General features: G+C 59.4%; 2 protein-coding genes across 8 annotated transcripts in view; one reads left to right on the plus strand and one right to left on the minus strand.

Annotated features, from left to right (window-relative positions):
* The window catches only part of CEP164 (centrosomal protein 164), a 30,190-nt gene extending 12,958 nt beyond the window's left edge, over positions 1–17,232 (minus strand). For 2 of the 7 annotated variants that reach the window (XM_072918266.1, XM_072918268.1), the window contains exons 1-13: positions 16,870–17,232; positions 14,791–14,880; positions 14,358–14,469; positions 13,774–14,026; positions 13,206–13,364; positions 12,495–12,623; positions 12,101–12,178; positions 10,283–10,402; positions 8,100–8,534; positions 6,666–6,749; positions 5,787–5,870; positions 2,370–2,455; positions 849–974 (exon numbers count right to left, since the gene is read on the minus strand). In XM_072918266.1, coding sequence (XP_072774367.1) covers positions 849–974; positions 2,370–2,455; positions 5,787–5,870; positions 6,666–6,749; positions 8,100–8,534; positions 10,283–10,402; positions 12,101–12,178; positions 12,495–12,623; positions 13,206–13,364; positions 13,774–14,026; positions 14,358–14,469; positions 14,791–14,869 — 1,745 coding nt within the window. In that variant the 5' untranslated portion in view covers positions 14,870–14,880; positions 16,870–17,232. The remainder of the gene's footprint in view (positions 1–848; positions 975–2,369; positions 2,456–5,786; positions 5,871–6,665; positions 6,750–8,099; positions 8,535–10,282; positions 10,403–12,100; positions 12,179–12,494; positions 12,624–13,205; positions 13,365–13,773; positions 14,027–14,357; positions 14,470–14,790; positions 14,881–16,869) is intronic. The other 5 variants (XM_072918267.1, XM_072918270.1, XM_072918269.1 and 2 more) reach the window with 5 other exon arrangements.
* A 13-nt stretch (positions 17,233–17,245) lies between these two features.
* BACE1 (beta-secretase 1) lies at positions 17,246–25,456 on the plus strand. Its single transcript, XM_030290903.4, has 9 exons — positions 17,246–17,594; positions 20,956–21,044; positions 21,187–21,403; positions 21,572–21,709; positions 21,795–21,929; positions 22,053–22,154; positions 22,273–22,422; positions 22,540–22,711; positions 22,786–25,456. Exons 1-9 carry the CDS (start codon positions 17,349–17,351, stop codon positions 23,025–23,027), a joined length of 1,491 nt encoding a protein of 496 aa, XP_030146763.1. The 5' UTR covers positions 17,246–17,348; the 3' UTR covers positions 23,028–25,456.
* Positions 25,457–25,541: the final 85 nt, after the last annotated feature.

A 25,541-nucleotide genomic window follows, 5' to 3' on the forward strand; every position in this document is an offset into this window, starting at 1 on the left:
AAATAACAGCCCCAGTTCTTCAGCCTCGAGTCAGGAGAGAAAAGGTCATTTCTGCAGCCATTAGCAGAAAGAGCAAGACAGAGGAAGGTGGTGGGGCTCTGGAACAATCCCCCTTCACTGGTGCCCGCCTTACACCACCTGCAGCAGGCTGTCCTTTATCAGGCTGCTCTGCAGAGCAGTTCAGCCACTTCCACCTGGTTATCAGCTGTTCCTTTTGCCCCAGTTTCTGCTCAGAAGGAGAGCCAGGCAGCACACACACACGTTTGCACAGCACCACACTTCCAGGAGCACAGAGATTCCCTGCCCACCACCCTGTCCCCAGGGACACGCTGCCTCATTCCTCCAGCTGCATCTGCTGATGTGTCACTTGGCAGGGAATGCGAAGTCAGCACGGGGAGCTGCAGGCAGGAACCCACCACCACCACCACCCCTGGAGCCCTCAGCACAGGAGCTCGGCTCTGACCCCATCATTCCAACGCCACCAGCGTGCCCAGTGGCTGTGAAACGGGGTGAATTGCTGAGGTTCTGCCCGTGCCCCCAGCTCAGCACCGCTCAGCAGGTTCTGTGTGGAAGGTTCTCGGGGAGGGAGAACGCTCATGGTGGCACCAGCACGGGGAAGGCTTTCCCAAAAACAAAGCAAACAGCTCTCCCTCATCCCAGGGAGTGCTGAGCCACAGCCCCGAGGCTGAGCTGCTGCCCTCGCCCTGCCCAGCACAGGCTGTTCCCTTGGCACCCCGAGCTCTGGAGCGTGCTGTGCCCGCCTGGCACGCCAGCTCCGGCCACCACGGGGCACAGAGGGACAAAAACTGCCCCAGCCACGGCAGCAGGGACTGGCAGGAAGCCCTTACACGTTCTGTGGGGCAGGCAGCTCCTGGGGATCCTCCAGGCTATCCGGGGCTCCCTCCTCCGCCCCGCCGGGATTTTCTAACCCCGACCGCTCCACCGGGGCCTCACAAGCACTGAGATCCCTCTCACTTGGCGGCACAAAAGAGGGCACAGAAGATCAGATTAGCTCAGGTCAGAGTCAAGCAGCTGCTGCAGGTGGACAAGGATGTGCAGGTGACACAGGTGGGCACCAAGCCATGCCTGCCAACAGGACCTGCCTGGCCAACACGGGGCTGCCAGCGCCACAGGGGAGCTCCACACCGTCCCCAGCACCTCGTGTGGGACTGACAGGCAGCTGAGGAGATCATGGACATCAGCCTCAGGGCGCTGGATCCCTTCCCTGGGTTATCCCACTCTCTGCAGGCCCTTGGAGAGCGTCCCCAAGGTGCGCCAGCCCTGTCAGCCATACTCACACTGCTGTCCAAATTACAGATGGAAGTGTTGGCAGGCATGCTTGTATCTACAGTCCTACTTCATCTCAGAAGCACAGAGAGGAGAGACAAGGCAAGCACGAGCAGCTTCACAGGCAGACAGAAAGAGAGGATGCTCAGCTGGGAAGCAGGAGCCAAGTGATAAGGAGACAATTCCTGCGGGCAGAACACGTTTTTGGAGACCCTCGCACAAACAGCTCCTCCAAGAGCAAGGCTGCAAATCCCACAAAGCCCATCATTAAGATGGACTGCAGCTTCTGCTCACGAATTTTCCTGGCATGGGCAGCAGCTCCTTGGTTCCCAGTGCCCTGGAGAACGTGTAACTCTGCGTGGAGGCCAAGAGCTCTGACACGACTCATCTGTAAATGCCAGCCTGGGGCTCTCCGAGGAGGAGGAGCTCGAGGGAGCACAGAGCTCACTGCTCAGAACAGCATTCCAACTGTTCCAAACAAATCCCCACAGAGAGGCTGAAAACAGCTCCCCGGGACAGCCCAGGCCCTGTGGTAACTGGGGTCTGGAAGGCAGCGTGACCAGGACAGAAAACAGCTTAATGCTCACACCCGGGCAGGGCCACCCCTGTGGAAGGAAGGGAACTGTTCCCATCACAGCTGCACTCACCTGGCACCAGGAACAGAGCCTGAGAGCCTTTAGCCACACGCTCAGCCCAGCAGGACCAGCAAGGCTGTCACCAGGCAATGGCCAGTGGCCACACCTGCCCTGTTTAACAGCCCAGGGCGAGCACACAGCATCACCAGGCTCAGACCATCCTGGCAAGAGCAGCGGGAGCTGCGAGGGAGGCAGGGAGCAGAGGCACAGCTGGGCAGCCCCAGGGAAAGGACAGGCTGGCACTTGCACTGCCCACCCAGCCAGAAGCTGAAGCTGCAGACAGGGCGAAGGAGCAGCAGGAGAAGCCAGAGGTTCCGTGGGAAAACCCCTGAGAGAGGCTGCAGCACCTGGGCAGGCTGCAGTGAGCACAGCAGGGAGGGCAAGGCAGGAGAGGCAGCAGGAGCTGGAGCTGCCCACGCCTCCCTTGTGCCTCTGTTTGTACCGTACCTCTCAGCAGCTTCTGTTCTTTTGCTTGGCTCTTCCTCCACGCTGGCTTTGCTTTGGTCTTTTTCCTCTGCTCCCAGCTCCTGGGCCTGCAGGTAAAAGCAAACAGGGTGGAGTTTGTGGCTCCCTCAACAGGAGTTCTGCTGAAGGTCCATGGAATCAGCTGGGCCACACAGCACCCCTAGGCTGTTCCAGAATGTTGGAGGTGCCAGGCTCCTCTCCTGAGGGTATCCAAGGGTCTCCAACCATCCCAGAAGCACGAGGGGAGGCCTGGGAGCTCAGCTTTCTCAGGATAAAATATAAACTCCCTGCCAGCACTAAGGACTTGGGACACGGGTTTGACCTTTCTTCCCTGAAGGTCATTTTACAATCCCAAGTCCCACTGAACTCCCTGGAAAGCATGGGAGAGACATCTCCTGAAAGAGAAATGTCACACACACCAAGTGCTGTGGCAATGAAGCAAAGGATGCATTGTCTGGCACCAAAATCCACACCAGGACTCCCATCCAGGTTCTAGGGCAGGGTGTGACGGGCTGCACAGAGCCACCAGCCCAGGGATTTCTGACTCCAGGCTACATCAGCAATCCAGCCCCTTGGCAGCACACCAAGCATTCAGCTGGCTCGTTTATGGCACAGCAAGTACCAGAAATATGAATAGAAAATATCTGAATGTGAAACAGTCAGGTGCTCCTTGCCCCTCCTGCCACCTCCCAGATCCCTGTCCCTGCAGCAGGGACACCTGAGGAGGGGAAGGATTTCCCTCCTCACCTGTCAGCCCCACGGGAAGCAGGGAGGGGCCCACTCATAAGTTTTTGGGGACACCAGCAGGTGAGCTCAGCCCCTGCCACGCAGGGCTGTGCGTGGAATTAACGCCGCAGTAATTAATGCAAAGGCTCAGCAGAGCAAGTGGCAGAAGGATTCCCTGCAAGTGCTGTCACCTCCCATCACATCAGCCTGGCAGAGCCCCCAGCCCCTCCTGCCCCATAACTGATGACTCCAATTCCCCAGAACCGAGGAGCTCAGCAAATGTTTCCTCGCCCCCAACGGGCTCTGTCACCGCAGTGGGAGCGGGGAGAAGCAGACAAATGGGGAAGGACATCTCCTGGAAAGAGGGTGAGTGCTCTCAGCCTGTCTCACAGGGCTCCTGCTGCCCTGTGCCAGGCAGGGCAGCCCCTCCCGAGGCTGCAGGAACCTCTGGACACGCTGGGACAGTGAACACAGCCCCATCTGCAGGGAACCAGGGCAGATTGGGTGTGGAACGATCAGATCCTTGCCCCTCTTCGGTTTTCTGCCCAGCTGCATCCCTCAGGACACTTCACATGCTCAAGGCACAGAACCAGCTGTGAACACGGGGATGACAGATCATGGGCCACCTCCTCCCTCTGCAGAGCCCAGATCCCAGGGGATGCCTCACATCAGCTCAGATCACGCTGCAAGGTGCCAGCCCTGAGCACTCGGGACAGCTCTGCCTTTTCCCGAGGGCCGGGCACTGCCCAGGCTCCCCAGGGAATGCTCACAGCCCCGAGGCTGCCAGGGCACGGGGTGGGATTTGGGGGTGTCTCTGTGGGGCCTAAAGGAGTTAGACTTTGATGGTGTTTGTGGGTTCCTTCCAGCTCGGGACATTCTGTGGTTCCACAGTTCTGCATCTGGAAAAGGGAAGGGAAAGGGGAAAAGGGAAAGGGAAAGGGAAAAGGGAAAGGGAAAGGGAAAGGGAAAGGGAAAGGAAAAGGGAAAGGGAAAAGGGAAAAGGGAAAGGGAAAGGGAAAGGGAAAGGGAAAGGGAAAGGGAAAGGGAAAGGGAAAGGGAAAGGGAAAGGGAAAGGGAAAGGGAAAGGGGAAAGGGAAAGGGAAAGGGAAAGGGAAAGGGAAAGGGAAAGGGAAAGGGGAAAGGGAAAGGGGAAAGGGAAAGGGAAAGGGAAAGGGAAAGGGAAAGGGAAAGGGAAAAGGAAAAGGAAAAGGAAAAGGGAAAAGGGAAAGGGGAAAGGGAAGGGGGAAAGGGAAGGGGGAAAGGGAAACGGGAAGGGAAAGGGAAAAAGGGAAAGGGGAAAGGGAAAGGGAAAGGGGGAAAGGAAAAGGGAAAAGGGAAAAGGAAAGGGAAAAGGGAAAAGGAAAGGAAGGAGCAGCCTCCCCTCTCCCAGTCCAGCAGGACACATCCCACACAGCCTCTGCAGCCACCACAGCTCCTGCCAAAACACACCAACAAAACCCCTCCGATTCTGTGCTCACAGAGCTGCCAGAGGTGTCTTTTATTTTCTTTTTTTTTTTTTTTTTTGGAACAACAGAATATTTTGCCAATGCATTGGAAGCAAGGCAAGCTCCTCACACGGAAGCAGGCACATTCCTACAACCCTGAGCCGTTCCAGCCCAGCCTCTGTGCACAGACACAAAAGAGCAGCTGCAGTTCTGCGGGGAGCACCATTTCACACCCACCTCTCCCCAAACAGCGCCGTAATAAACCCAACCGTGGCTGCTCCAAGCAGCATTTGCATGCACAGTGCCTGCGCTGCGGGGAGGGAGAGGGGGAGCACAGCAGGCATATGTTTTGTTTTCCCTTCACATCTGATTATGCTCATTATTAGGCACAAGAGGACAGGTGTATTCTCCAGACACAACCTTGCAGACAGGATTGCTCCTCTCTGCTGGACAGGTGGGGAGTTTGCCACTCAGGTCTCTCCTCCAGAGCTGATGCGCTCACGATCAGGGCAAGGCTGAGTAACCCCAGCTGGATCCTGGACCCTGCCTCCAACCACAGAGATGGAGTGGGAGGGCTCCAGAGGAACGTGGGGCTGGGCAAACCAACTCAGAGCCACGCTGAGAAGACAAGGATAAACCAGAGATGCACAGCAATCTCCAGGCAGAGCTGCCTGACCAGCGCTGCATGCCAGGCTGACACAGACATGTGCACACCACGCACACCCCATGTGCCACAGACTCACTGAAAGGAGCCCCTTTCCCCCTACATAAAAGCAGGCAAGGAGACCAAATGCTTAAAAATAAGCTTCCCTCTACCAAAATCTGTCAGAGGGAGTTAACCTCCTTTTCTTCCCATTGATTCTATCGTGTTCTGCCACACAAATCCTTCCCATCTGCTTAAGAGAAAGAAAAGGACAAATACACTCACAAAAGAAGAAAGGAAAACAGACTCTGCTTCCTCCATGCCCCAGGAAAGCCATTTACTGGGGCAGGGAGAGCACCCAGGGGAGCCTGCCTGTGTACACCCCTGCAGCCACCTCTGCTCAGGGTTTCTGTTCCCTGTGCAGCCACCTGCACCTCCTCTCTGCAGGAAAAACAACGCACTGGTGGTGCTGCCGTGACCCCTGACACTCCACACACCAAGCCCTGCTCACCCCTTCGCTGACAGCATCACCTCAGGATTCCAGCTGCCTGCTCAGAGCAGCCCTGACCCCCCCACAGCACTGACCTGGCACTGGGGGCTGTCCAAAGCAGCAGACACAGCCCCTGCACCCAGAAGCTCCTCGGAGAGCTGGCTCTTCAAGCCCAAGTGCTAAAAGAGAAAGCAGAAAGGATCAGTCTCTGCTGAGCAGCCAGAGATGCTGAGACCCCCCTCAGCACCCCACTGCCAGCAGCTCAGCAGCATTTCCCCTCCCTGTGGCACCAAGGGGCACCAGTGCCACCCAGGGCAGCCACTGTCACACTCCCAGACCCCCTCCCAGGCCACCAGCCTTAGCAGGCGAGGGTGGCACAAGGAACACCAAAGGGGGCACATCTCCCCAGCCTCTCCTGCTCCCCTTTGTGACGTTGCTGCACATTTCCAGGGATTCCTGTCCTCACAGCCAGTCCCCACGAGCCATTCCCCCCTCGAGTCAATCCCTGCTCCCGCAGCCCTGCACACACGAGGCAGAGCCCCTGGGCACAGGTTTGTATAAAGAGGAAATAATGACATTCTCAGCCATTTGCTGGCCACGCTGCCTCTGCTCCCACTGGCAGATGGCAATGGCAGCTTCCTGTGGAGATGAAGAGATGCTGATGGGCATCTCCCCCCAGCCCAGGGCTGCTCTGCTGCAGGGACCCTCCAGAGTGGGGTCTCCATCCTCACCCCCCACCCCAGCAAAAGCTGCTGAGCCCCTAAAGCACAGCTCTTACATTGCTTATTATTTTCCTTTTTGCAATTAGCCAAGTACGCTCTCAGCTCTGCGTGACCTACTTTTCCAGGGATACTGCCTCACCCACAGCCCAGCCTGCGAGGTGCAGGGTGGCACTGCTGGCCTGAGGAGAGGAGGGCACTGCACTGTCCCAGCTGGAGCCCACAGCCAGGGAAAAGGAGCTTTTGGTGACTCACCACAGGCTGAACCACCTCATGGTCAGAGCACTTGGAGACGGGCAGGTCCTGCTCACAGCCGCTGCCCCCGGACGCCTTTGAAAGCTGAGAGGAAAAACACATTACAGCCTGCACATGTCCTGCCCTGCAGCTTCACCTGGGCACTGCCAGCATGGCAATGCTGCTGGCAGCACGAGTCTGGCCTCTCCCAGGGAAGAAAAGGTGACTGAACGCCATGGGGAAAACACCAAGGATGTGTGACCCACGGGACAAGCACAAAACACTACAAGGGCAGGAGGTGGGGCTGGGGAGGGCAAAGTGCTCTGCAAACATCCCTGATAAAAGGCTCTTGCTTCCTCTCCATCTGCACGGATCTCTGCAGCTCTCAGAGCTCCTAGCCCACCCCACAGCACAGCACTGGAGCCACAAAAGCACTTTCAAATTCAGCTTTGCTGTGCCTAAGTGCAGCCAGGGCTCCTCTCTCCCAGCTGCAGGGGACTGCTGGGTGGGAACAGCCTGTGGCCCCGCTGACCTCAGCGGCACAACTCGGGTGGGTTTGGGAAAGCAGCACCCGCAGCTCACAGCGCGTTTCCCAGCCTCGGGTTTGTAGTTTGTCATTTCTTACAGACATTGCGCATCAGCCCTTGAGAAATGATCAAAATCAGCAGGAAGCAGCCAGAGCGGAGAGAGATTGTCCATCAGACCCCGAGCTCTGCCCGGATCCTGCTCTGGAGTGTGGACATGAGTCTGGCGGCCCAGCTGCGGGCAGGCAGCGTGTGCCACAGCCCAGACCCCAGTCCTGCAGCCTGGCCATTCTCCTCCCACACTGGCAGGGCTGGAAAGCTCTGTGCTCCAGCTCCAGCCCCAGTCCTGCAGCCTGGCCATTCTCCTCCCACGCTGGCAGGGCTGGAAGGCTCTGCCCAGGCCCCAGTCCTGCAGCCTGGCCATTCTGCTCTCACACTGGGAGGGCTGGAAGGCTCTGTGCTCCAGCTCCAGCCCCAGCTCCAGCCCCAGCTCCAGCCCCAGCTCCAGCCCCAGGCTCCGTCCTGCCCCGCTCCGAGCTCACACCTCGGCAGGGCTGTGAAGGCGGCTCTGGGCAAGCTGAGAGAAACAACAGAAGGAGAGAACAAAGCAGCACGGACAGCTGGGCTCGGCGTGAGCTGCATCACCAACCCCGACTGCTCCTCCTGCCAGCCCCAGCCCAGGCTTTGCCGAGCGGCTTTGGGCAGCACTCGGGGTGCCCAGGAGGGAATGACTGCCCAGCTCAGTCCTGAAGATGCCCATCTGGGGATTCAGAGCACTCGTGCTCCCCAGGAATGACTGCCCTGCTGACCAGGAAAGCATTTGGACTGGCTTCACAGGAAACCAGGGAGTGCTCCAAGAGCTTTCCCGAGCCAGGGCCTGACGAGACGGTGGGAACAGCCAACACCAAAACCACAAAGGCAGGTCTCTTACTGTGCCATCGTCCAGCCTGTCCTCTGATATTGAATCAGCTGCTGCTTCTTCCTTCTCTTCATCCAGCCCCTTTTCTGCACAGGACAGGGTGTCAGCAGTGGCAGCCAGGCTGGCCAGCTGATCCACCCCAGCCCCTGGCGTGGCCGGAGGGGCGGCTTGGGGCTGTCCGGCAGAGCCGGGCACATCCAGCCCTGCCGCGCTCCTCTCCCCCTCGGACTGAGGCAGCTCCTCAGCTCCAGAGGCGTCTCCTTCCACCCCAGCATCTTCTCTGGGCGCTGCTCCATCGCCAGCAGGCTCCTGCTCCCCGTTCTGGGCAGACAGGCTGCTGGCAGCGTCCCTGGAGAGGAGCCGGACCGGAGACAGGGGACACGCGGCACCGGAGTCCAGGGAAGACTCTGCCACTTCTTCAGGATGTCTCGACTTTAGAGATTCCTTCTAGGCAGCAAGGCAGACACAATTACAGACCCAATATTCTCTCTGTGGGATGCAGGAGTCAGGAACAGCACAGGCTCTCCTACAGCAAGCAGCAAAATCACAAATCTTTGGGTGACTTCAAGACCTGCTTGACTTCTTTTCACACAGTCCCGTTCCAAGGCCAGGGACTCCACTGACATTATCTCCTTCATTTCTTGGGCTCTGACTTTTTTTGATCTGTTGCTTTTTCTGTTCACAGGGTCTCAGTGGATCAGAGTGGCTGTGCAAGGCCACCAACCCCTGCAGTGCCCCACTGCAGGCCCACTTCTGCTTCCACATTGGGTCTGTTTGGTGAGAGATGGACATTTGCAGGAGACCATGACAGGACATTTCACTTCTGCCTGGCGTTTCAAGCAGAGGAGAGCAGGCAGGATCACCATCCCACCCTCCAGAGGGACAGACTGGAGGGTGGGCACTGACTGAAGGCACCACTCGGAGCTCAGGAAGAGCCTGTGACTAACACAGGAGGCTGAGAGATGGGGGAACAAACAACCCCGAATTAAAGCTTAGTCACCCAAAGGTTCCAGTGCCTCTCCCCGCAGTGGGGAGGCCACAGCACTGCCCGTGGAGAGGGGAAGAGCCAGGAGAAGGTTCCTCATCAGCATGCAAACAGAGCTGCTCGCACGTCCCACTTCCTCACTGTTTTATTAATGCCACGGTGTCTTGTCAAACATTCCCTGCATCCTGTGCACGGCGTGTTCTGTACACTGAGCGCATATTTTAGCGGTGTATTTTTATCAGAGTGCCTCTGGAATGCTGTCAGCACTCCGGGAGCACGTTCCGAGTGTGTCACTGCTCTGCCACACCTCCCCGGGGAGGGACAGGACACAGGAGTCCCACTCCAGGCACTTCCCAAAACTCCTGCAGCTCTGGGCTTCACCTGCAATCCCCTGGCACTGACAGCTCACAGGTCCTGCCCAGCAGAGGCTCCCAGAGCCACCAAAAACCCACACGAGGCTCCTGGGGGGCACCAGGACCCAGAGCAAGGTGGGCACAGGGAAGCTCTTTAGCCACCCTCGTGCTTCCCCTTTTATGGGATTAGGGGCTGGAAAGTTATGCTCCTTTTGGACAACTTGCTTCAGAGTTCTCCTGAGGACATCTCACCAGGAGACCTGGCAGTGCCCAGGAAATCCCAGGTGAGCCCAAGCAAGGTTCTGATGCTTGAACACAGGATCACACACACTCCAAAATGTATCAGTACCCAGCAGTGGCGTGCACACAAAAGGATTTCTCTCCAGGCAAGTTCACCTCAGCTACTAAAATATCCCAGAATAATCTCCTGGGCTGGCAGAATCCTATTTAATGGCAATAACAGGCAGCCCTTTGTTAGCCTCACACCTTGATGGTCACAAATTAACTCTGCAGAAGAAGGACCCGTGCCAGTCAGACACACAGGAGGAGGAGGAGGAGGGAGGTTTTTCCTCCTGCAACAACAGCCTGGAGATTTTCCGTGGATTTCAGAGCTGCACAAGTCACTTGGGCTATAACTGGCTTTGGGTGATCCTTTCACAAGCTGTAGCACTCTACCCACCCTGAGTGGCACCAACTGATGGGAAATTCCTTCCAGTGGTCAGCACTAAACTTCACCAACAACAGAAACAAGCCAAGCAGCTGCAGACACACAGCACAGCACCAGGAGCTGCCTACTGCATGCAAAGCTTGGGTGGCACCGTGCGAGCAGGACAGGGATGCCAGGGAGCCACTGTCACCTCTCCCAGGCTGGCAGCTTCCTCCTCAGGGCTCCCGTGGGGCTGGGGAGCAGCACCAGCAGCTTCAGCAGCACCAGCTGATGGGCTGCCACGCTCCTCCTGCTCCTCCTTGCTGTTCTCCTAGTGGGGGGACACAGCCACTTGCAGAATTCCCCACAGCACCTTCCTGAGCTGGAGGACTCGTCCAGCATTGCCACCCAGCACGGGCAGCCCTGGAGCAGAAAGCTCTCCAGCTGCACAGCTTTCCTGGGAGCTCACAGGCCCAGATCCCCAAACATCAAGCTGTGGGATGCTTCACTGCTGCTTTTCCTGCTGGCCAGCTCCAGGAGCTCCCAGTTCCTGCAGACTCTGCCCAGCTCCGGGTTCCCTGCGAGCCGTGTCTGATGCTGCCTCCGCTCCACCCAACATCCTGGCTCAGAAAGTCACTAAAACCTCCTATTTCCTTCGAGTACAGACATCCAGCCCTGACCAGGGGCTGCATGAAGCCAGTTTTTTCATGACTTCACCCACTACTGCTCAGCTTTCCCCCTACACAAACCCTAGTCTGCTCGGGAGCGGGCTGAGGCTCACTCCCAGGAATGCTTTTCTACTGCCATCTCATGGAACTACCAAAGAATTCTCTTTTCCAGTCGGGGCACTGCTGTCTGATCAGGCCTAGGCTGTCACCCATCTGGGTTAGCAGCCTGGCTGCTGGGCAGCAATCCCATTCCACAATAGATTCCCAAAGCCCCATCCCAGGGCTGAAATGCCAAGACAGCTCTTTGTTCCTGCACACATTAACATTTCAGTGAGGGGCTGCTGGCTGTCTGGAGATGAGAGTCAGGGCTCTCTTTGTCACATCCACTTTAGCATAAGCCTTTGCAGATCCTGCCCAGCACCGTGAATAGGTTCTCCAGCAAAGTACTTTACAGCTTAATTTTCCTGTGCTGTGAAAAGGATAAGGAAAATACTCTAAAACACTTTAAAAGAAATTAATTTGCCTTTCAGATACTGGAACAGGATTTTCAAAGCGGTGAGAAAGGATTAATGTCAGCACAAACAGTCGGGCCAAATCACCAGAGCTGCTTACAACGCACTTCCCATTGTGCCCTTGTCATCTTAAGCCTGATCCCGGCTAAGGAAGCTCAGGGAAAGCACAGCCTCTGCACAAGGCCTTGGGTGCACTGCAGGCTCTGTGCCTCAGCCACGGGATTCACCAGCAGGGGAGAAGAAAGAACAGCAGGTTTTGTGTTGCAGCCCACATGAGGATCCCCGAGGAACAGAGTGACAGCACCAACATCCCACAGGACGTTCCCCTCTCCCCTCTCCCCTCCCCAGTGCCAGCACTGCAGCTTCAGCAGGCAAGGAGCCTTCCTCCCCAACCCCTGACAAACAGAGAGCAGAATGGAAGTGCCTCTTCCTCACACCAAGCGCAGTGGCACCTCCGACCCGAGAGCCTTTTCCTGCTGCTCCCTGGAAAAACAGATTTCCCCCTTGCCCTCTCCACCCACCTGCCTTTATTTATCCTGTTTGAGGATGAAGCAGAGCTCCAGCCTGTGCAAAGACGTCTCCTCAAGTCCCAGCTACCAAACCACAACAACTCCAAGCACAAATTTCATTCAGCTCCCACCCCACTGTCCCCTGTGGGCCACCCCTGGCTTCTCACACCCCCCAGCCCTGCTGCTGTGCCTTCCTCTGCATCACCTGCTCCAGGTTGTTGCTGCTCCTGTGTGACAAAGGAAACTCGTCCCTCTGGCACCATTCCTGCACTCTCACCCCCTGGCAGTGCCTCTGCCACCTGGGCAGCCTCCCCTGCCCATCCCATCACCGTGGTCTTACCTCAAAGTCAAAGCTGCCTGCCAGGGCTTCAACATCCAGGTACACATTTTTTAACAGCCTAGAGGTCCCATGGAAACTCTGAAGGATTAAAAAAAGAAAAAAAAAAAGAGAGAAATGGCCAACACTGAGTTCTGACCTGAGCAATGCCACGGGAGGGGTTCCTCAGCAGTGAAATTAGGCAACAGAGCCATGGCAATGCACCTTGGAATGACACCATGGCAGATGCCACTCATAGGGATCACCATGTGAAAACAGGATCAGATGTTTTTGGGGAACAAGCAGCACACAAAAAAGAGAGCACAGATTAAAGCCCAGGGGCAAATGGAACAGCCACTACCAGGGGAGCACCAGGAGGCTTCAGCACTTTACAGCAACAGCCAGGGCACACCAATACCTCATTTTCACTTTCTTCCTCTTCACTTCTCCACTTCTCTGGCACTGCCACGCTCAAGGAACTTTTCTCTTCAGAGATCAAATCCAGCAGGTTCTTGGTGTGGCCGCTGGGCTTTGGGAGCTCTGCAGGCTGCGAGGGCCAGGAGAAAGGGGAGAGAGACCCACTGAGACACTGAGCTGCTGGCAGGGAGGTCAGTTTCCTACCACTTAACTTATTTGTTTATTTTTAAAGTCTTTATGTCTATGTTTTGCAAATATTTTAACTTGCCTTCCTTTGAAGGGTCAATTTCTTACCATTTAACATATGCTATTGACTCCCCAGGACACTTTCTAGTAATAAATAAACAAGGAATTCAACATGGTTGTAAACCTTACACTCATTGGGAATAGTTTTTTTAAATTTTATTCTCAAATAGAAGAGTGAAAATAATTTATTAAATTGTATTATCTGCATTGCTTGTCATGCTTCATTTGGACACCAAATTCTACTGAAATTTAACACACTTTTTTTCCTATTTTGTTCCAATAGTTATTGAAACAATTCTTTCAACCTGCCAAACATAGCAGAAGAGAGCTCACCGCTAATTTAGCACTAGAAATAGAAGAAGAAAAGAAATACATTTTTTTTTAACATACAGCAGCATTTCAGAACTGACAGAAGATCACAGATCCTGTCAGTTAAGTGACCCTGAGCAGTGTGAAGGAGCCTCACCAGCGTTCCTTCCCTGGGGACGAGGCTGGAGTCCTGCACGTTCCCCAGCTCCAGGCCCAGGGACCCACGGCGGGCGATGGACGATGTCGGGGTGAGGCCCCGGAGAGGAGAGAGGGTGCCCAGGGGAGGCTGGATGGGCGCCAGCTGGGAGCCTGGGGGCTGCAGAAGCACAGGGAAGTCACTGGCAGGACAGCACAGGCGTGCAGCTCACTCTCCTGACCTTGGAACGGGACAAGGAGCTCCCCTGGGCAAACAGGGGCTGCAGGACCAGCCCTGCTCATACCCCACACCCAGCAGGCACCAGCACACGGGACAGGGCTGGGTTCACTCACACACCCATCTGAGCGGGTCCTGCATCCTCCTCTCCCTCCCAGACACACCACGAGTGTGTGTTTACTACAGAGCATCTTACAGCCAAAGTTAAAGGTGGTTCTGTACTCAGTGCTCCAGCCCAGCTGACTCGCTGCCCATCACCCGGGGCTGGGGTCACAAGGCACTTTGTGTCCCAAAGACACTTGTCATCCTCTGCCCAGCCCTCCCCAGAGCACTGCAGGCACAGCCTACTCACAGGGAGCTGCCTCAGGATCTGCTTCTCCTTCTTGTCCTTCTTTTTCTCTTTCTTCTCTTTCTTCTCCTTCTTCTCCTTCTTCTCCTTCTTCTCTTTTTTCTCCTTCTTCTCCTTCTTCAAGCTGCCCCGTGCCAGCAGCTTCTCCCTCTCCTGGATGACCAGCTGCTTGTAGTGCTCATCACAGGGGTGCTCCCACGAGGAGAGGCCACTCTCAAAGTTGAAGAAATAGATGTCACCACCCGCAATATCTTGGCTGCACGGCAAAAACAGCAGGGAGAGGTGAAAGAGCACGTTAAAAACACAGCCAGAACATCTCTGCTGACAGTGAGAGCACCTGAACCCAGGGAAGAGGAGTGTGATTGTTGGGAAGGATGGATAAATGTCTCCAGGAGGCCACAAATGTACCAGTGTGGGAAGCAGCTCACCCAGGATGCTCATATCCAGCTTCCCAAGCAGTTCTTCCCTTTCTTCTGCCTCCCCAAAAAGCCCTGAGCTCCTGATACCCCACCAACCCCAATTCTCCGCCAGCTGGAAGCCTTGTCCTGTCCCTGGGAATGCCCCAGCACAGCTGCCAGAGCTCTCACCAGGCCTTCCACTCCGGGGGCATCGGGGTCACCAGGCACTCCCTGGCCAGCCACAGCAGCTCTGACTCCTTGTCGGGGTCAATCCCGATTGTGGGCGCAAAATCCCGGATTTCTGGGGAAACAGAAGAGGAACCTGTGAACTTGGTATAACCAACAGAGCCGCCCTCCTCTGCTAAAGCTGTGGGCACACTGCCACATCCTGAGCCCAAAGCCAGCAGCAAAGTCCTGTGTGCCTGCAGAGCCCACCCTGCCAGCCTGGGGACAGGGCAGTGCCACCTCAAAGTGACATTCAGCTCTGCCTCTGCTGAAATCCAGTGTGCTCTACCCTCTCCAGCCACTCCAGAAAGCAATCCCTGTTTTCTGAGCACTCCTAGAAGCGACCTGCATGCCTGAATCCCCTCTCCCAGCTCCTGGGAAGCCGGGCCTCACTCACCCTGCTCCTTAGGAACGTAGGATTCATTGTAGTCCTCTTCCAGGATGAGCTGGTCCCCAATGCGCACGGCTCCTGCCATGGGTGCCACACCTGGCAGCGGGGAGGAACCAGCACAGAGTCACAACTGCCCTCAGAAAAGGAAATTCCTCACCCCCAGCTCACGGCAGAGCCCTTCTCGCTGCAGCACACGCAGCAAAAGCGAAGCAAAGAGCCCCCACACACTTCCAAGGGCTGTGGGGACAGAGAGCAGAGCTGAAGTGGAACAAAGTTATAATCGGATGTTTCAGGCACTTCTAAACCAGGTAAAAAATAAGCTGAAATGAGACAGGGAAGAAAGAGAAAGCAAGTGATTTTCCCAAAGCATAGCTGGGCCCTGAAAACCCATCCAGCAGCGGTCCATGCAGCTGGAATTCACCCAGCTCACCCCAAACATCCTCAGCTGTGGCTCTGGGTGGCCACATTTGGCCAGTACAAGCACTGGGGGACCACAACTGCTGCTAAACACACAACTGAATGCCAAGGTCAAACATTTCAGCCTAACCCCTCCAAACTCTCAGTGCAAAAAGCATTGCTCTGCTTTCCTCGTGAGACCCAGAGGGTTGTGGTACCCGCCAGGCACCCCCAGAGCAGGAGCACCACCTGTGACACAGCCATCTTCACCTCCCCGTGTCCTCAGCCCACTCTGGATTTATTACTCTTATGTAAAATTAAGTCTCAGAAGCAGCAACTAATCCTGGCAGTTTCCAGGTGAAGACATTCTCAGGAGATCCAAACCACACCAGCACCACGGAGCTCACACTGCTCCCCCTCCCAAATGTCCCCAGTTAGAGCATTTGGGTGTGGGCAACTCGCTCGGGGCCTTCTGTCCCTGTTTTCCTCTCCCAAAACTATCCCAGCCTCATCTCCCACGCCTGGCCTTGGCACTGGGGGATGAATTAGGGCTCACCCCTCTCTTGGAGAATCTGCCCCACCACATCTGGAGAGACCATAGTGCGCCCTTCCAGTGCTTGAGGGGCAGCTGGAATAGATGGGCAAAGGGGGAACGGCTTTAAAGTAAAAGAGGAGGATTTAGGCGAGATCTGTGGAGGGAATTCTTTCCTGTGAGGGTGGTGAGACCCTGGCACAGGACAAGCTGTGGCAGCCCCAGCCCTGGAAGGATTTAAGGCCAGGTTGGATGTGGGGCTCGGAGCAAGGTGGGATAGTAGAAAGCCCATGCCCATGGCATGGGGACGGAACTGGATGATTTCCAGGCCCGTTCCAACCCAAAAAACCGTTCTATAGCTGTGTGCAAAGAGAACCGAATCCTCAGTGCAGCCTGGAGCCCCGGAGGAACCGCGGCTGGCAAGGAGCACAAACAGCTCTGCTTGACACGGGATTTTAAAAACAGACAAAAAAAAAAAAAAAAAAGCGCCATTTCCACCCTTATCACGGCAGCACCCACGCCACACACGCACCGCCAGCAGCCCGCGTGGGGCGGGAGGCCGGAACAACACCGGGCGCGGGGCCGCTCCGCGCGGGCTCTGCTCAGCGAGGGGACCCTCCCCCATCCCGGTCCCGGTCCCGGTCCCGACCCCGATCCTGACCCCGGTCCCGGTCCCGGTCCCGATCCCCATCCTCATCCTCATCCCGATCCCGGTCACGGTCCTGGTCCCGGTTCCCATCCCGGTCCCGATCCCCATCCCCATCCCGACCCCGATCCCCATCCCGGTCCCGGTCCCGATCCCCATCCCCATCCCCATCCCGGTCCCGGTCCCGATCCCGATCCCGGTCCCGGTCCCGGTCCCGGTCCCGGTCCCGTTCCCGGTCCCCATCCCGGTCCCGGTCCCGGTCCCGATCCCCATCCCCATCCCGACCCCGACCCCGATCCCGGTCCCGGTCCCCATCGCCATCGCCATCGCCATCCCCATCCCCACCCCGGTCCCGGTGCCGGTCCCGGTTCCGGTCCCGGTCTCTCCGCTGCGGGCCCTCCCCATCCCGATCCCGATCCCGATCCCCATCCCCACCCCGGTCCCGGTCCCGGTGCTGGTCCCGATCCCGGTCCCGGTCTCCCCGCTGCGGGCCCGCCCCATCCCCGCTCACCGTCCCGCGGCCGCCGCCGTTACCGGGAGCGCGGGACCCGCCGCGGCCGCGGCTCGGGGCCCCGCCCCCTCCCCGCCATTGGCCGGCGGGGCGAAGCGCGCCACCCGATTGGTCGCCGCGGAGGCGGGATGCATGACGTCACGGCGGCGGGGCGGGCGGGGGTGCGGTTGCCATGGCGACGCGTGGGCGCCGCCCGCGGCACATCCCGGCCCGGCCCGGAGGGTCCCGGCGGGTCCCGGGACGGGGCAGCGCGGCGGGGACGGGCTCCGGGACCGGCAAAGGGCCGGGGGCAGCGGGAAGGGCCGGGGCGGGTCTCTCGGTGAGCGCTTCCGCCGGCGGGCGGGCTTTCCGGGGCGGGTCCGTGCGCGCCGCCATGCCCGCCGCCGCCGCGCCGCCCGCCCGCCCCGGCGCGGCCGCCCCGCCGAGGCGCGGGGCGCTGCGGGCCCGCTGACCGCGTCCCCCGAGGGCTCCCCGCGGCCATGGCGCCCGCCTGGCCCTGGCTGCTGCTGTGGCTCGGGGCTCTGCGCGCCCTCCCGGCCCCGCCGCGCATCCGCCTGCCGCTGCGGGCCGGCGCGGCCCCGCCGTCGGGGCTCCGGCAGCGCCGGGCGCCGCTGGGCGCCGAGCCCGACAGCGCCGGCAGCTTCCTGGAGATGATCGACAACCTGCGCGGCAAGTCCGGCCAGGGGTACTACGTGGAGATGACGGTGGGCAGCCCCCCGCAGAAGGTGAGGTGGGAGGGGATCCCCGCGTCTCTCGCATCCCCCGCATCGCGCTCATCCCCTGCATTCCCCGCACCCCCGGGGGCTGCGGGTGCCGCCGTGGCTTCGCGTGGCTCTCGCCGCACGGCCCGGGCGGCATTCCTGCTTCTCATCGCTCCGGTGATGCTTTTCCTGCTGGCTTTCGGCTAAAACTGGCCGCAGGCCCCCGCCGAAGGTGACCCCATCGCTCCCGGGGCTCTCCGGGCGGGGTGGCCGGTGCTGCGTGTGCCTCTATGTGCGAGAGAACCAGGCTGCATCTCTCCATGCCTCCCTCCCCGCTCCATCCCTCCCTCTCTCCATCCCTCCCTCCCCGCTCCATCCCTCCCTCTCTCCATCCCTCCCTCCCTCTCTCCATCCCTCCCTCTCTCCATCCCTCCCTCTCCCCATCCCTCCCTCTCTCCATCCCTCTCTCTCCATGCCTCCCGCTCTCTCTCCATCCCTCCCTCTCTCCATCCCTCCCTCTCTCCATGCCTCCCCGGCTCCCTCCCGCTCCGATCCGGAGGATGCCGCTGGATCTGGCGCGGCTGTGGGCGGCAGGCGGGTGGGATGTGGCTGCCCAGCCCCGTGCCCGCCTGGAGCGGGCACATGCAGGCGCGGAGGAGCCCACGGCCGAGCCGTGCTTGGCAGCTCCTGCCAGCCCAGCAGCCCCGGCCGCAGCTGCCACCTGTCCCTGCGTGCTGGGGAAATTCTCCAGAAATCCTCCAGAGCTCGGCTTCCCCGGGGGAAATTTTTCCCGCAGGAGTTGGGGCAGGGTGGGGAGGTGAAGTGCAGGAAAATGGGATGGCCTGGATGGAAAGGGAGCCCACAGAGCCGACGGAGTGCGTCACCAGGCTCTGATCCTGCTCCATCTTTTTGTCAGCATCCCTCACACGCTGCCCAGCTCATGTGGCACCGTGGCTGCGCGCTGGGGACAGGGCGAACGCTGAGGGCCCGGTGCCAGTCACACAGCACAGGGCAACCAGCTCCTCCCTGTTCTGTGCATGAGATCGGAGAGGTTCCCACTGCTGAATCCTTTTGTGCCCATCCTGATCCCCGTTTTCACCAGCAGCAAGTCTGGCCAGGGGTCCAGCTCGGTGGTGGAGGCTCCAGGTTCCTCCAAGCGCAGGGCCACATTCCCTCACGCCTGCCATCTCCACTTTTTGGGTGCTGCCAGAGCAGCCAGCACCCACGCAGGCACTGAAATAAAGGCTGGCTTTCCCCCACGAGCTGCTGTGCTCTGTGTGCGTGGTGGGAGCAAGAAGTGGACGGGGGATCGCTACCACTGCCATGGAAATTGCATCTCTGGGAGCTCTATTGTGTTGTCCCTGTGTGCCTGGAATATATTGCCTGGCAGGGCGTGTTTAGGGAAAAAATAAAAGGGAGGAGATTATTTCTAAAATCTGGTTTTAAATGTGATTTCATCATCTCCTGCCTGCCACGTGTCGCAGCTGCGAGATAATTTCCGTGCGAACCACCTGTTCCAGGCGCTCGCGCGTTCCGGAGCCAGTCACCCTTTTGGGCAGCATCTCCCAGCCTTGGATTGCTTCCAAATGCAAACGTGATGCCTCTGTGTGTGTGTGTGTGTGTGGTGTGTGTGTGTGTGTGTGTGTGCAGCAAAATCCCTCCAGGCATTGCAATGGAATGAGAGGATTCCTATGAAAGAGTTTGGCTGTGCCTCTGCAGGAAATTGAGAGTGTGTTTGCCCCAGGGTGGGTTCATCCTTCCCAAAGGCTCACACGTAGCAGGGAGAGGTGATCCATCTCCTCGCCTTTCCTTTCACCTTCCCGATGCTGACAAGGAAGTTTCTGTATCCCCTTGTGCTTTAATTTTGGTTCTGAGCCGTGCTGCGCTGCCAAGTCACCGTCAGCAGCTGATTGCTCACACATTCCATGTGTCCGAGCTTTCCCTGGCTCCCCAGAACGGGCTGATTCACAAACACACGGGAGAGGGGTGAGCTGAGCAGCAGGAGCTGGTGTTTTGGGACAGATGACACAGGCTTGGTGCCCCAGGAGCAGCACGCAGCTCTAGGGACACGCGTGGCTGCCACCGAGGTGCCTGGAGGGGCTGTCACTTCCAGGGACAGGTTTCAGGCAGCGTCCCTGCCACACATGTCTTGGCCTCCCCAGTTCACGTGCCATGTCCTGGCCTGAATGGATGGCTGGGCTGAGTCTCAAGGATCTGAGTCCCCTCCACGTGGGACTTGTGCGTGACCCCTTCAGCAGGATGCAGCCTGCGAGAGTAAAAGCCCTCCCTGCCTCCTGTCCCTGCAGCGTCAGCTCAGCAGGTCCTTCTCCAGGGAAACCAGGCTCCTCTGGTGCCCCGGGGATTGCAGATGTGCTGTGTGGAGCAGGTGGCCCCTAATGGCACAGAACAGGGAGCAGCCCTGGGGCTGGCGCAGGTGCCAGGTTGCCAGGCTGTGTGGTGGGTGCTGGGCTGGCACCCGCCCAGGGTGGGTACTGGGGGGGTGAGCGTGCTGCTCTGGTCTTTACCCACAGCCTGAAACGTTCCCCTTGGCAGGGAGGAGGAGCTGGGGCGCTCGGGACATGCCAGCCCCTGTCAGGGAGAGCTCTGGGCAGCTGCAGCCGGTGCTGCTGCGATTAACACAAGCGCATTAACCTCCTTCCTCTCCCTCTGACTGCACAGATTAGGGGCCAAAGCCCTGCTGCTGGTGCTCTGAAGCAGCTCCTGGGTCTGGGGCCAGGGCTTGCCCCGAGCTCTGCTGCCCAGCACAGCCAGGAGACTTGGACAGCCCTGCTCCAACTCCAGCAATCCCACCAGGGCTGTGCACCCTGGCAATCCCACCCAGCAATCCCACCCTGGCAATCCCACCCAGCAATCCCACCCAGCAATCCCGTCCCTCTCCTCGCCAGGACCGCAGGCATGGGTCAGCCAAGGGCAGTCCTGGCCCTGCCAGCGGGATATGTGCCAAGCGTGGTAATCCTGCCCTGGCAGGAATGAATCCGGAGCAGGGCTCGGCATATGGGTGCTGATTAGCGGGCACAGGGACCCACGGGGGCTGCCCACCAGTGATCCTTCCCACCAAATCTGTGCCAGCAAATCTGCTTTCCTGCCAAGGGGAGCCCGTGCACCCTGCGTTGCTGCTGCTGCTCTCCGGCCCCAAGACACCTGCCAGGTGTTTCCCAACCCCTGCCCGTGGATTTGGGGGCTGAGGCCGGGCTGTGCTGAGCGAGGAGCTCATGCTCTGTTTGCACAGTGCTGGATGGTGTTTGCTCTTTGTGCAACTCCCTGAGTCGCTGCCTCCTGCTCCACCACCTCCTTTTCTCTCTGGGCACAACAAAAGAGGGTCCCACTGCACTCACGAGCCTTCCTGTCTTCCTTCCTTCTCCAGCTGAATATCCTGGTGGACACAGGGAGCAGTAACTTCGCTGTGGGAGCTGCACCACACCCTTTCCTCCGGAGATACTACCAGCGGCAGCTGTGAGTATCCTGGGGGGACACAGAGCACAGCCTCTCAGGCACACTGCTTCTCCTGGCTGGAGGTCTGGCCAGGCCTGGCCTCTGGAATGGCTGGGTGCACAAACCCCTGCTGGTCTGACTCGTCCCTTTGCCGCTGTCGCAGGTCCAGCACCTACCGCGACCTGCGGAAGGGAGTGTACGTGCCCTACACCCAGGGCAAGTGGGAAGGGGAGCTGGGCACTGACCTCGTCACCATCCCCCACGGCCCCAACGTCACCGTCAGAGCCAACATCGCTGCCATCACGGAGTCAGACAAATTCTTCATCAACGGCTCCAACTGGGAAGGGATCCTGGGTCTGGCCTATGCCGAGATTGCCCGGGTGAGCCCTGGCTGACAGTCCTGCTTCAGCTGCCTTGTTCCTTGTCCCTGTTTGTCCCCTGGGGCACAGCAGTGCTGGAGAGGGGAACTCCCCTGGGCACAGAGAGCTCCTGGAGAAGGGACAGCACTGACACGTCCCTGTCCTGCCTCTGCTTTCTCCTCCCACCAGCCCGACGACAGCCTGGAGCCCTTCTTTGACTCCCTGGTGAAGCAGACACGGGTGCCCAACATCTTCTCCCTGCAGCTGTGCGGGACAGGCTTCTCTCCCAACGAGACAGAGGCCGTGGCCTCGGTGGGAGGCAGCATGGTGAGCGCTCCACAGGTGCCTGGCTGGGGATTCCTTGGTGGCACTGCCAGCGCGTGGTGGCAGCGCTGTGCTGTCTCCTCTGCAGATCATCGGCGGCATCGACCGCTCGCTGTACGTGGGTGACATCTGGTACACCCCCATCCGCAAGGAGTGGTACTACGAGGTCATCATCGTCAAGCTGGAGGTCAACGGGCAGGACCTGAACATGGACTGCAAGGAGGTGAGCGGGCAGTGGTGGACCTGACCCACGGGCACTGGAGGCACCCAGCGCTGGTCAGAGGGGCTGGGAGGGGAGTGGGCTGGGGTCCTGCACCTGGGTCACTCCTTCTCTTCTGCCCCCCAGTACAACTACGACAAGAGCATTGTGGACAGCGGGACCACCAACCTCAGGCTACCAAAGAAGGTGTTTGAGGCTGCGGTGAAATCCATCAAAACAGCATCTTCGGTCAGTAGATGCCACCCCTTCCCCTGTGGCTGTGGGCAGTGTGGCTGCCCCTCACCAGCCTGGCGTCTCTGCTGCCTGCCCAGCTTGGCCCCACTCACCTCCCCTTTCCCTCTGGTAGACGGAGAAATTCCCAGACGGCTTCTGGCTGGGGGAGCAGCTGGTTTGCTGGCAGGTCGGCACCACCCCCTGGCACATCTTCCCGGTCCTGTCCCTCTACCTGATGGGGGAGGCCACCAACCAGTCCTTCCGGATCACCATCCTGCCCCAGGTGAGTGCTGGGCTGGCCAGACCCTGCCCAGGGAGCGTGGGCAGGACGGGCAGGACCACGATGGGTGGATGCATCTGCCTCCCGTGCCCCTTCCCTGACTGCTCCCGTCCCCTGCAGCAATACCTGCGCCCGGTGGAGGACGTGGCCACCTCTCAGGACGACTGCTACAAGTTCGCCATCTCCCAGTCCTCCACCGGCACCGTCATGGGCGCCGTGATCATGGAGGGTTTCTACGTGGTGTTCGACCGCGCGCGCAAGCGCATCGGCTTCGCCGTCAGCGCCTGCCACGGTGAGCTGGGCGCGCGGGGAGGGGCTGGAGGGGACGTGGGGCGCAGAGACCGGAGCCTGCCTCCCCTCCCGCAGTGCACGACGAGTTCCGCACGGCCGCCGTGGACGGGCCCCACCCGCACTCCAACATGGAGGACTGCGGCTACAACATCCCGCAGACGGACGAGTCCACCCTGATGACCATCGCCTACGTCATGGCGGCCATCTGCGCCCTCTTCATGCTGCCCCTGTGCCTGATGGTGTTCCAGTGGCGCTGCTTCCGCTGCCTGCGGCGGGACCACGACGACTTCGCCGACGACATCTCCTTGCTGAAGTGACGGCCGAGCGCGGGCACAGCCCCGGGCCGCAGGTGAGGCACAGGGCAGGGCCCTGCCCCGGGGGCTGGAGCGTGGCAGCAGCACGGGCAGCTCAGGCCCGGTGCCCACGGCCGGGGGACTCGGTGTTGTCAGGGCCAGCAGCCCCCAGCCCAGGTGCCATTCTCTGGGAGCTGCAGCAGGAGAGTGGCAGCCGGCAGTGGGAGAGCTCAGCAAGCCCATCCTGGGAGCTGGGGGCAGCTTCTCTGCTCCAGCACCAGGACAGGACCAAGCTCTCCCACCCAGCCTTGCCTGGCTTGATGGAGTGACGCTGATGAGCCATCCCCTGCCTGTCCCCCTCCATCCCTGTGCATCCTTTCCAGCTCGCCCCGCCAAGCTGCCAGCCCAGGCTCTCTTGCAGGGAGCTGTGCTGCAGCTGTGCCCACCGTGACTCCCTGCGCTGAGCCAGACTCCGGGGATCATCCTGGAGCCCTCCAGCCTTGGGCTTTTCAGAGACCAACCTGCAGGGCCAGCCTGGGCTGCCCAGACAGGGCTTTCCCTCCTACCCTGCTGCCCCTACACTGCTCGCTCTCACATTTCCCCTGCATTTTCCTGCCTTCCCGAGCTGTGCTGCCGCTGCTGCCAGCCCCAGGACTCCCTGCACCCTCCTGGGACAGGCAGGAGCAGGCACCCATCCTCTCCTGGGACAGGCAGGAGCAGGCACCCGTCGATGGGAAACTCCCTGCCCTCGCTTCCAGCATCAGCAGTGGCTGCCATGCAGAAGCCAGTGCCAGGAGTGAAGTTCCCAGCCCTGGCACCGGCTGCTCCCCAGCCCACCCAGCCCTTCAAAAGCCATAGGGGAGCCTGGGCCCCCCCTGCAGCCCCCACCTCACCCCGGCGCATCCCACGGCACCGCAGCTCCTCCCTGCTCACTCCACACGTCCAGGCCTGGCTGTGAGACACCCTGGCATCCCAGGGACAGGCGGCAGCTGTGGGAACTGCAGCATTTATTGTTTTTTAAACACATGGTTGTATTTATTTTTTTTTTTTTTACAAAGCGTGTCACTGGTAGCGCAGCTGCGCGTTGAGAGCGTGTACAGAGCCAGTCCCACGTGTACAGACCACGCCGCCTCTCACCTGTACAGTATATCCATATATCTCTATTTTTAATTCTAGCCCTGAAAGCCACTGTTCCAACATTAGGGGTCGGTCCTGTTTCGTTTTGGAGTTTTTTAAAATCTTTTTAGCCTTCTGCTCAGCGCTCGGCCGCTGTGGGCACCACGCAGGGCCGGCGCTGACGCCGCAGCCGCGTGCGTGGTGGGGGCACTGATGGTGAGGGGGTCCCTGCTGGCTTGAGGAGGGGGTGCAGGGCTGGAGCACACAGAGCAGCGGCTCACAAGCCCAAAGGAGCCTGAGCACAGAAGGCACCTCTGTCCTCAGAGAGGATTTCGCGGTGTGTGAGGACAACCCCTCCTCCCCGTGCTGCAGGATCACCGTCCCTTCCCCAGAGCAGACCTTGCAGGCCGTGGTAGTGCTGTATTCCCTTTGCTTCTCTGCCTCCAGCCCGGATAGGAAAGAGCTCAGACAATTCTGATTCCACAATTGAAAGGCATCGCTCCTCCATGAACAAAGAGGGGATACCTGCAGTGCCACCACCGGGGTCAGGCAGGGACAGACAGGACCCACAGCAATCACCGAGCTTGTTAATTAAACCCTGCAGCCAGAGGTTTCTCTGGGAAGGCAGCGAGGGAGCCGGGAAGCACAGGCAGAGTAGGAACCAGCCAGCCCTGGCACGGGGCACTGCCACAACAGCCCCCACGCTGCCCCTGCTCAGCCCCACTGCGCTCACCCCGGCCCCAGCCTCGCTCCAAACCCCTTCCAGCCGCTCCCTGCAAGAGGGCAACGCTCTCCCCCCACCCTCGTGCCTGCCCAGGGCCCCCAGACCCCAGAGACTCTGTTGTGGACCACTGCCTTAAAACACGCCGGTGCCCGCGGGGGGCTCGGTGCCCGCGGGGGGCTCGGTGCCCGCGGGGGGCTCGGTGGGCTCGGTGCCCGCGGGGGGCTGGGTGCCCGGGGCTCCCCTGCCTGCCCGGGGCAGTGCCCGGTCCTGCCGCAGACCGCCAGGAAAGGGGGGATTTGAGAGAGTCATTGCAAGATTTTCAGCGGTGCTGAGCACCTCGCAATCCCACCGAAATCCATGGAGAAAGGGCTGGCATGTCAGCCCGTGCTTTGGGAGGAAGTACAGGAGAGGGGAGCGCAGGAATTCTGACAGGTTGGAATTCTGACAGGTCCGTCCGCACCCTCCCGGGCCCGGTGACAGCAGGGGATGGGACAGGACGGGACCGTGGGCTGTCGCTGGAGGCTCCAGTACTCTGTAACCCAGTGTCTATGTAAGAACAATGAATGTTAACACGGTAAATTATTATGACATTAAAATAAACGACCACAAAAAATTGGCTCTTCATCTGCAACTTGGTTCACTGGCAAGAGGGGGAAAAAACCAGGTGAAGACTGGCAGGGATGTGGGGGTGGTGAGGC

This window comes from Taeniopygia guttata, chromosome 24, assembly GCF_048771995.1.
Source record: "Taeniopygia guttata chromosome 24, bTaeGut7.mat, whole genome shotgun sequence".
Taxonomy (NCBI): Eukaryota; Metazoa; Chordata; class Aves; order Passeriformes; family Estrildidae; genus Taeniopygia; species Taeniopygia guttata.

What these genes read in the sequence shown, in the direction of transcription:
- BACE1 (XM_030290903.4), top strand. Translation starts at nt 17,349, where the DNA reads ATGGCGCCCGCCTGGCCCTGGCTGCTGCTGTGGCTCGGGGCTCTGCGC. An exon ending in CCTATGCCGAGATTGCCCGG is followed by an intron (nt 21,404 to 21,571) that starts GTGAGCCCTGGC and finishes TCCTCCCACCAG; the next exon opens with CCCGACGACAGCCTGGAGCC. An exon ending in TGAACATGGACTGCAAGGAG is followed by an intron (nt 21,930 to 22,052) that starts GTGAGCGGGCAG and finishes TCTGCCCCCCAG; the next exon opens with TACAACTACGACAAGAGCAT.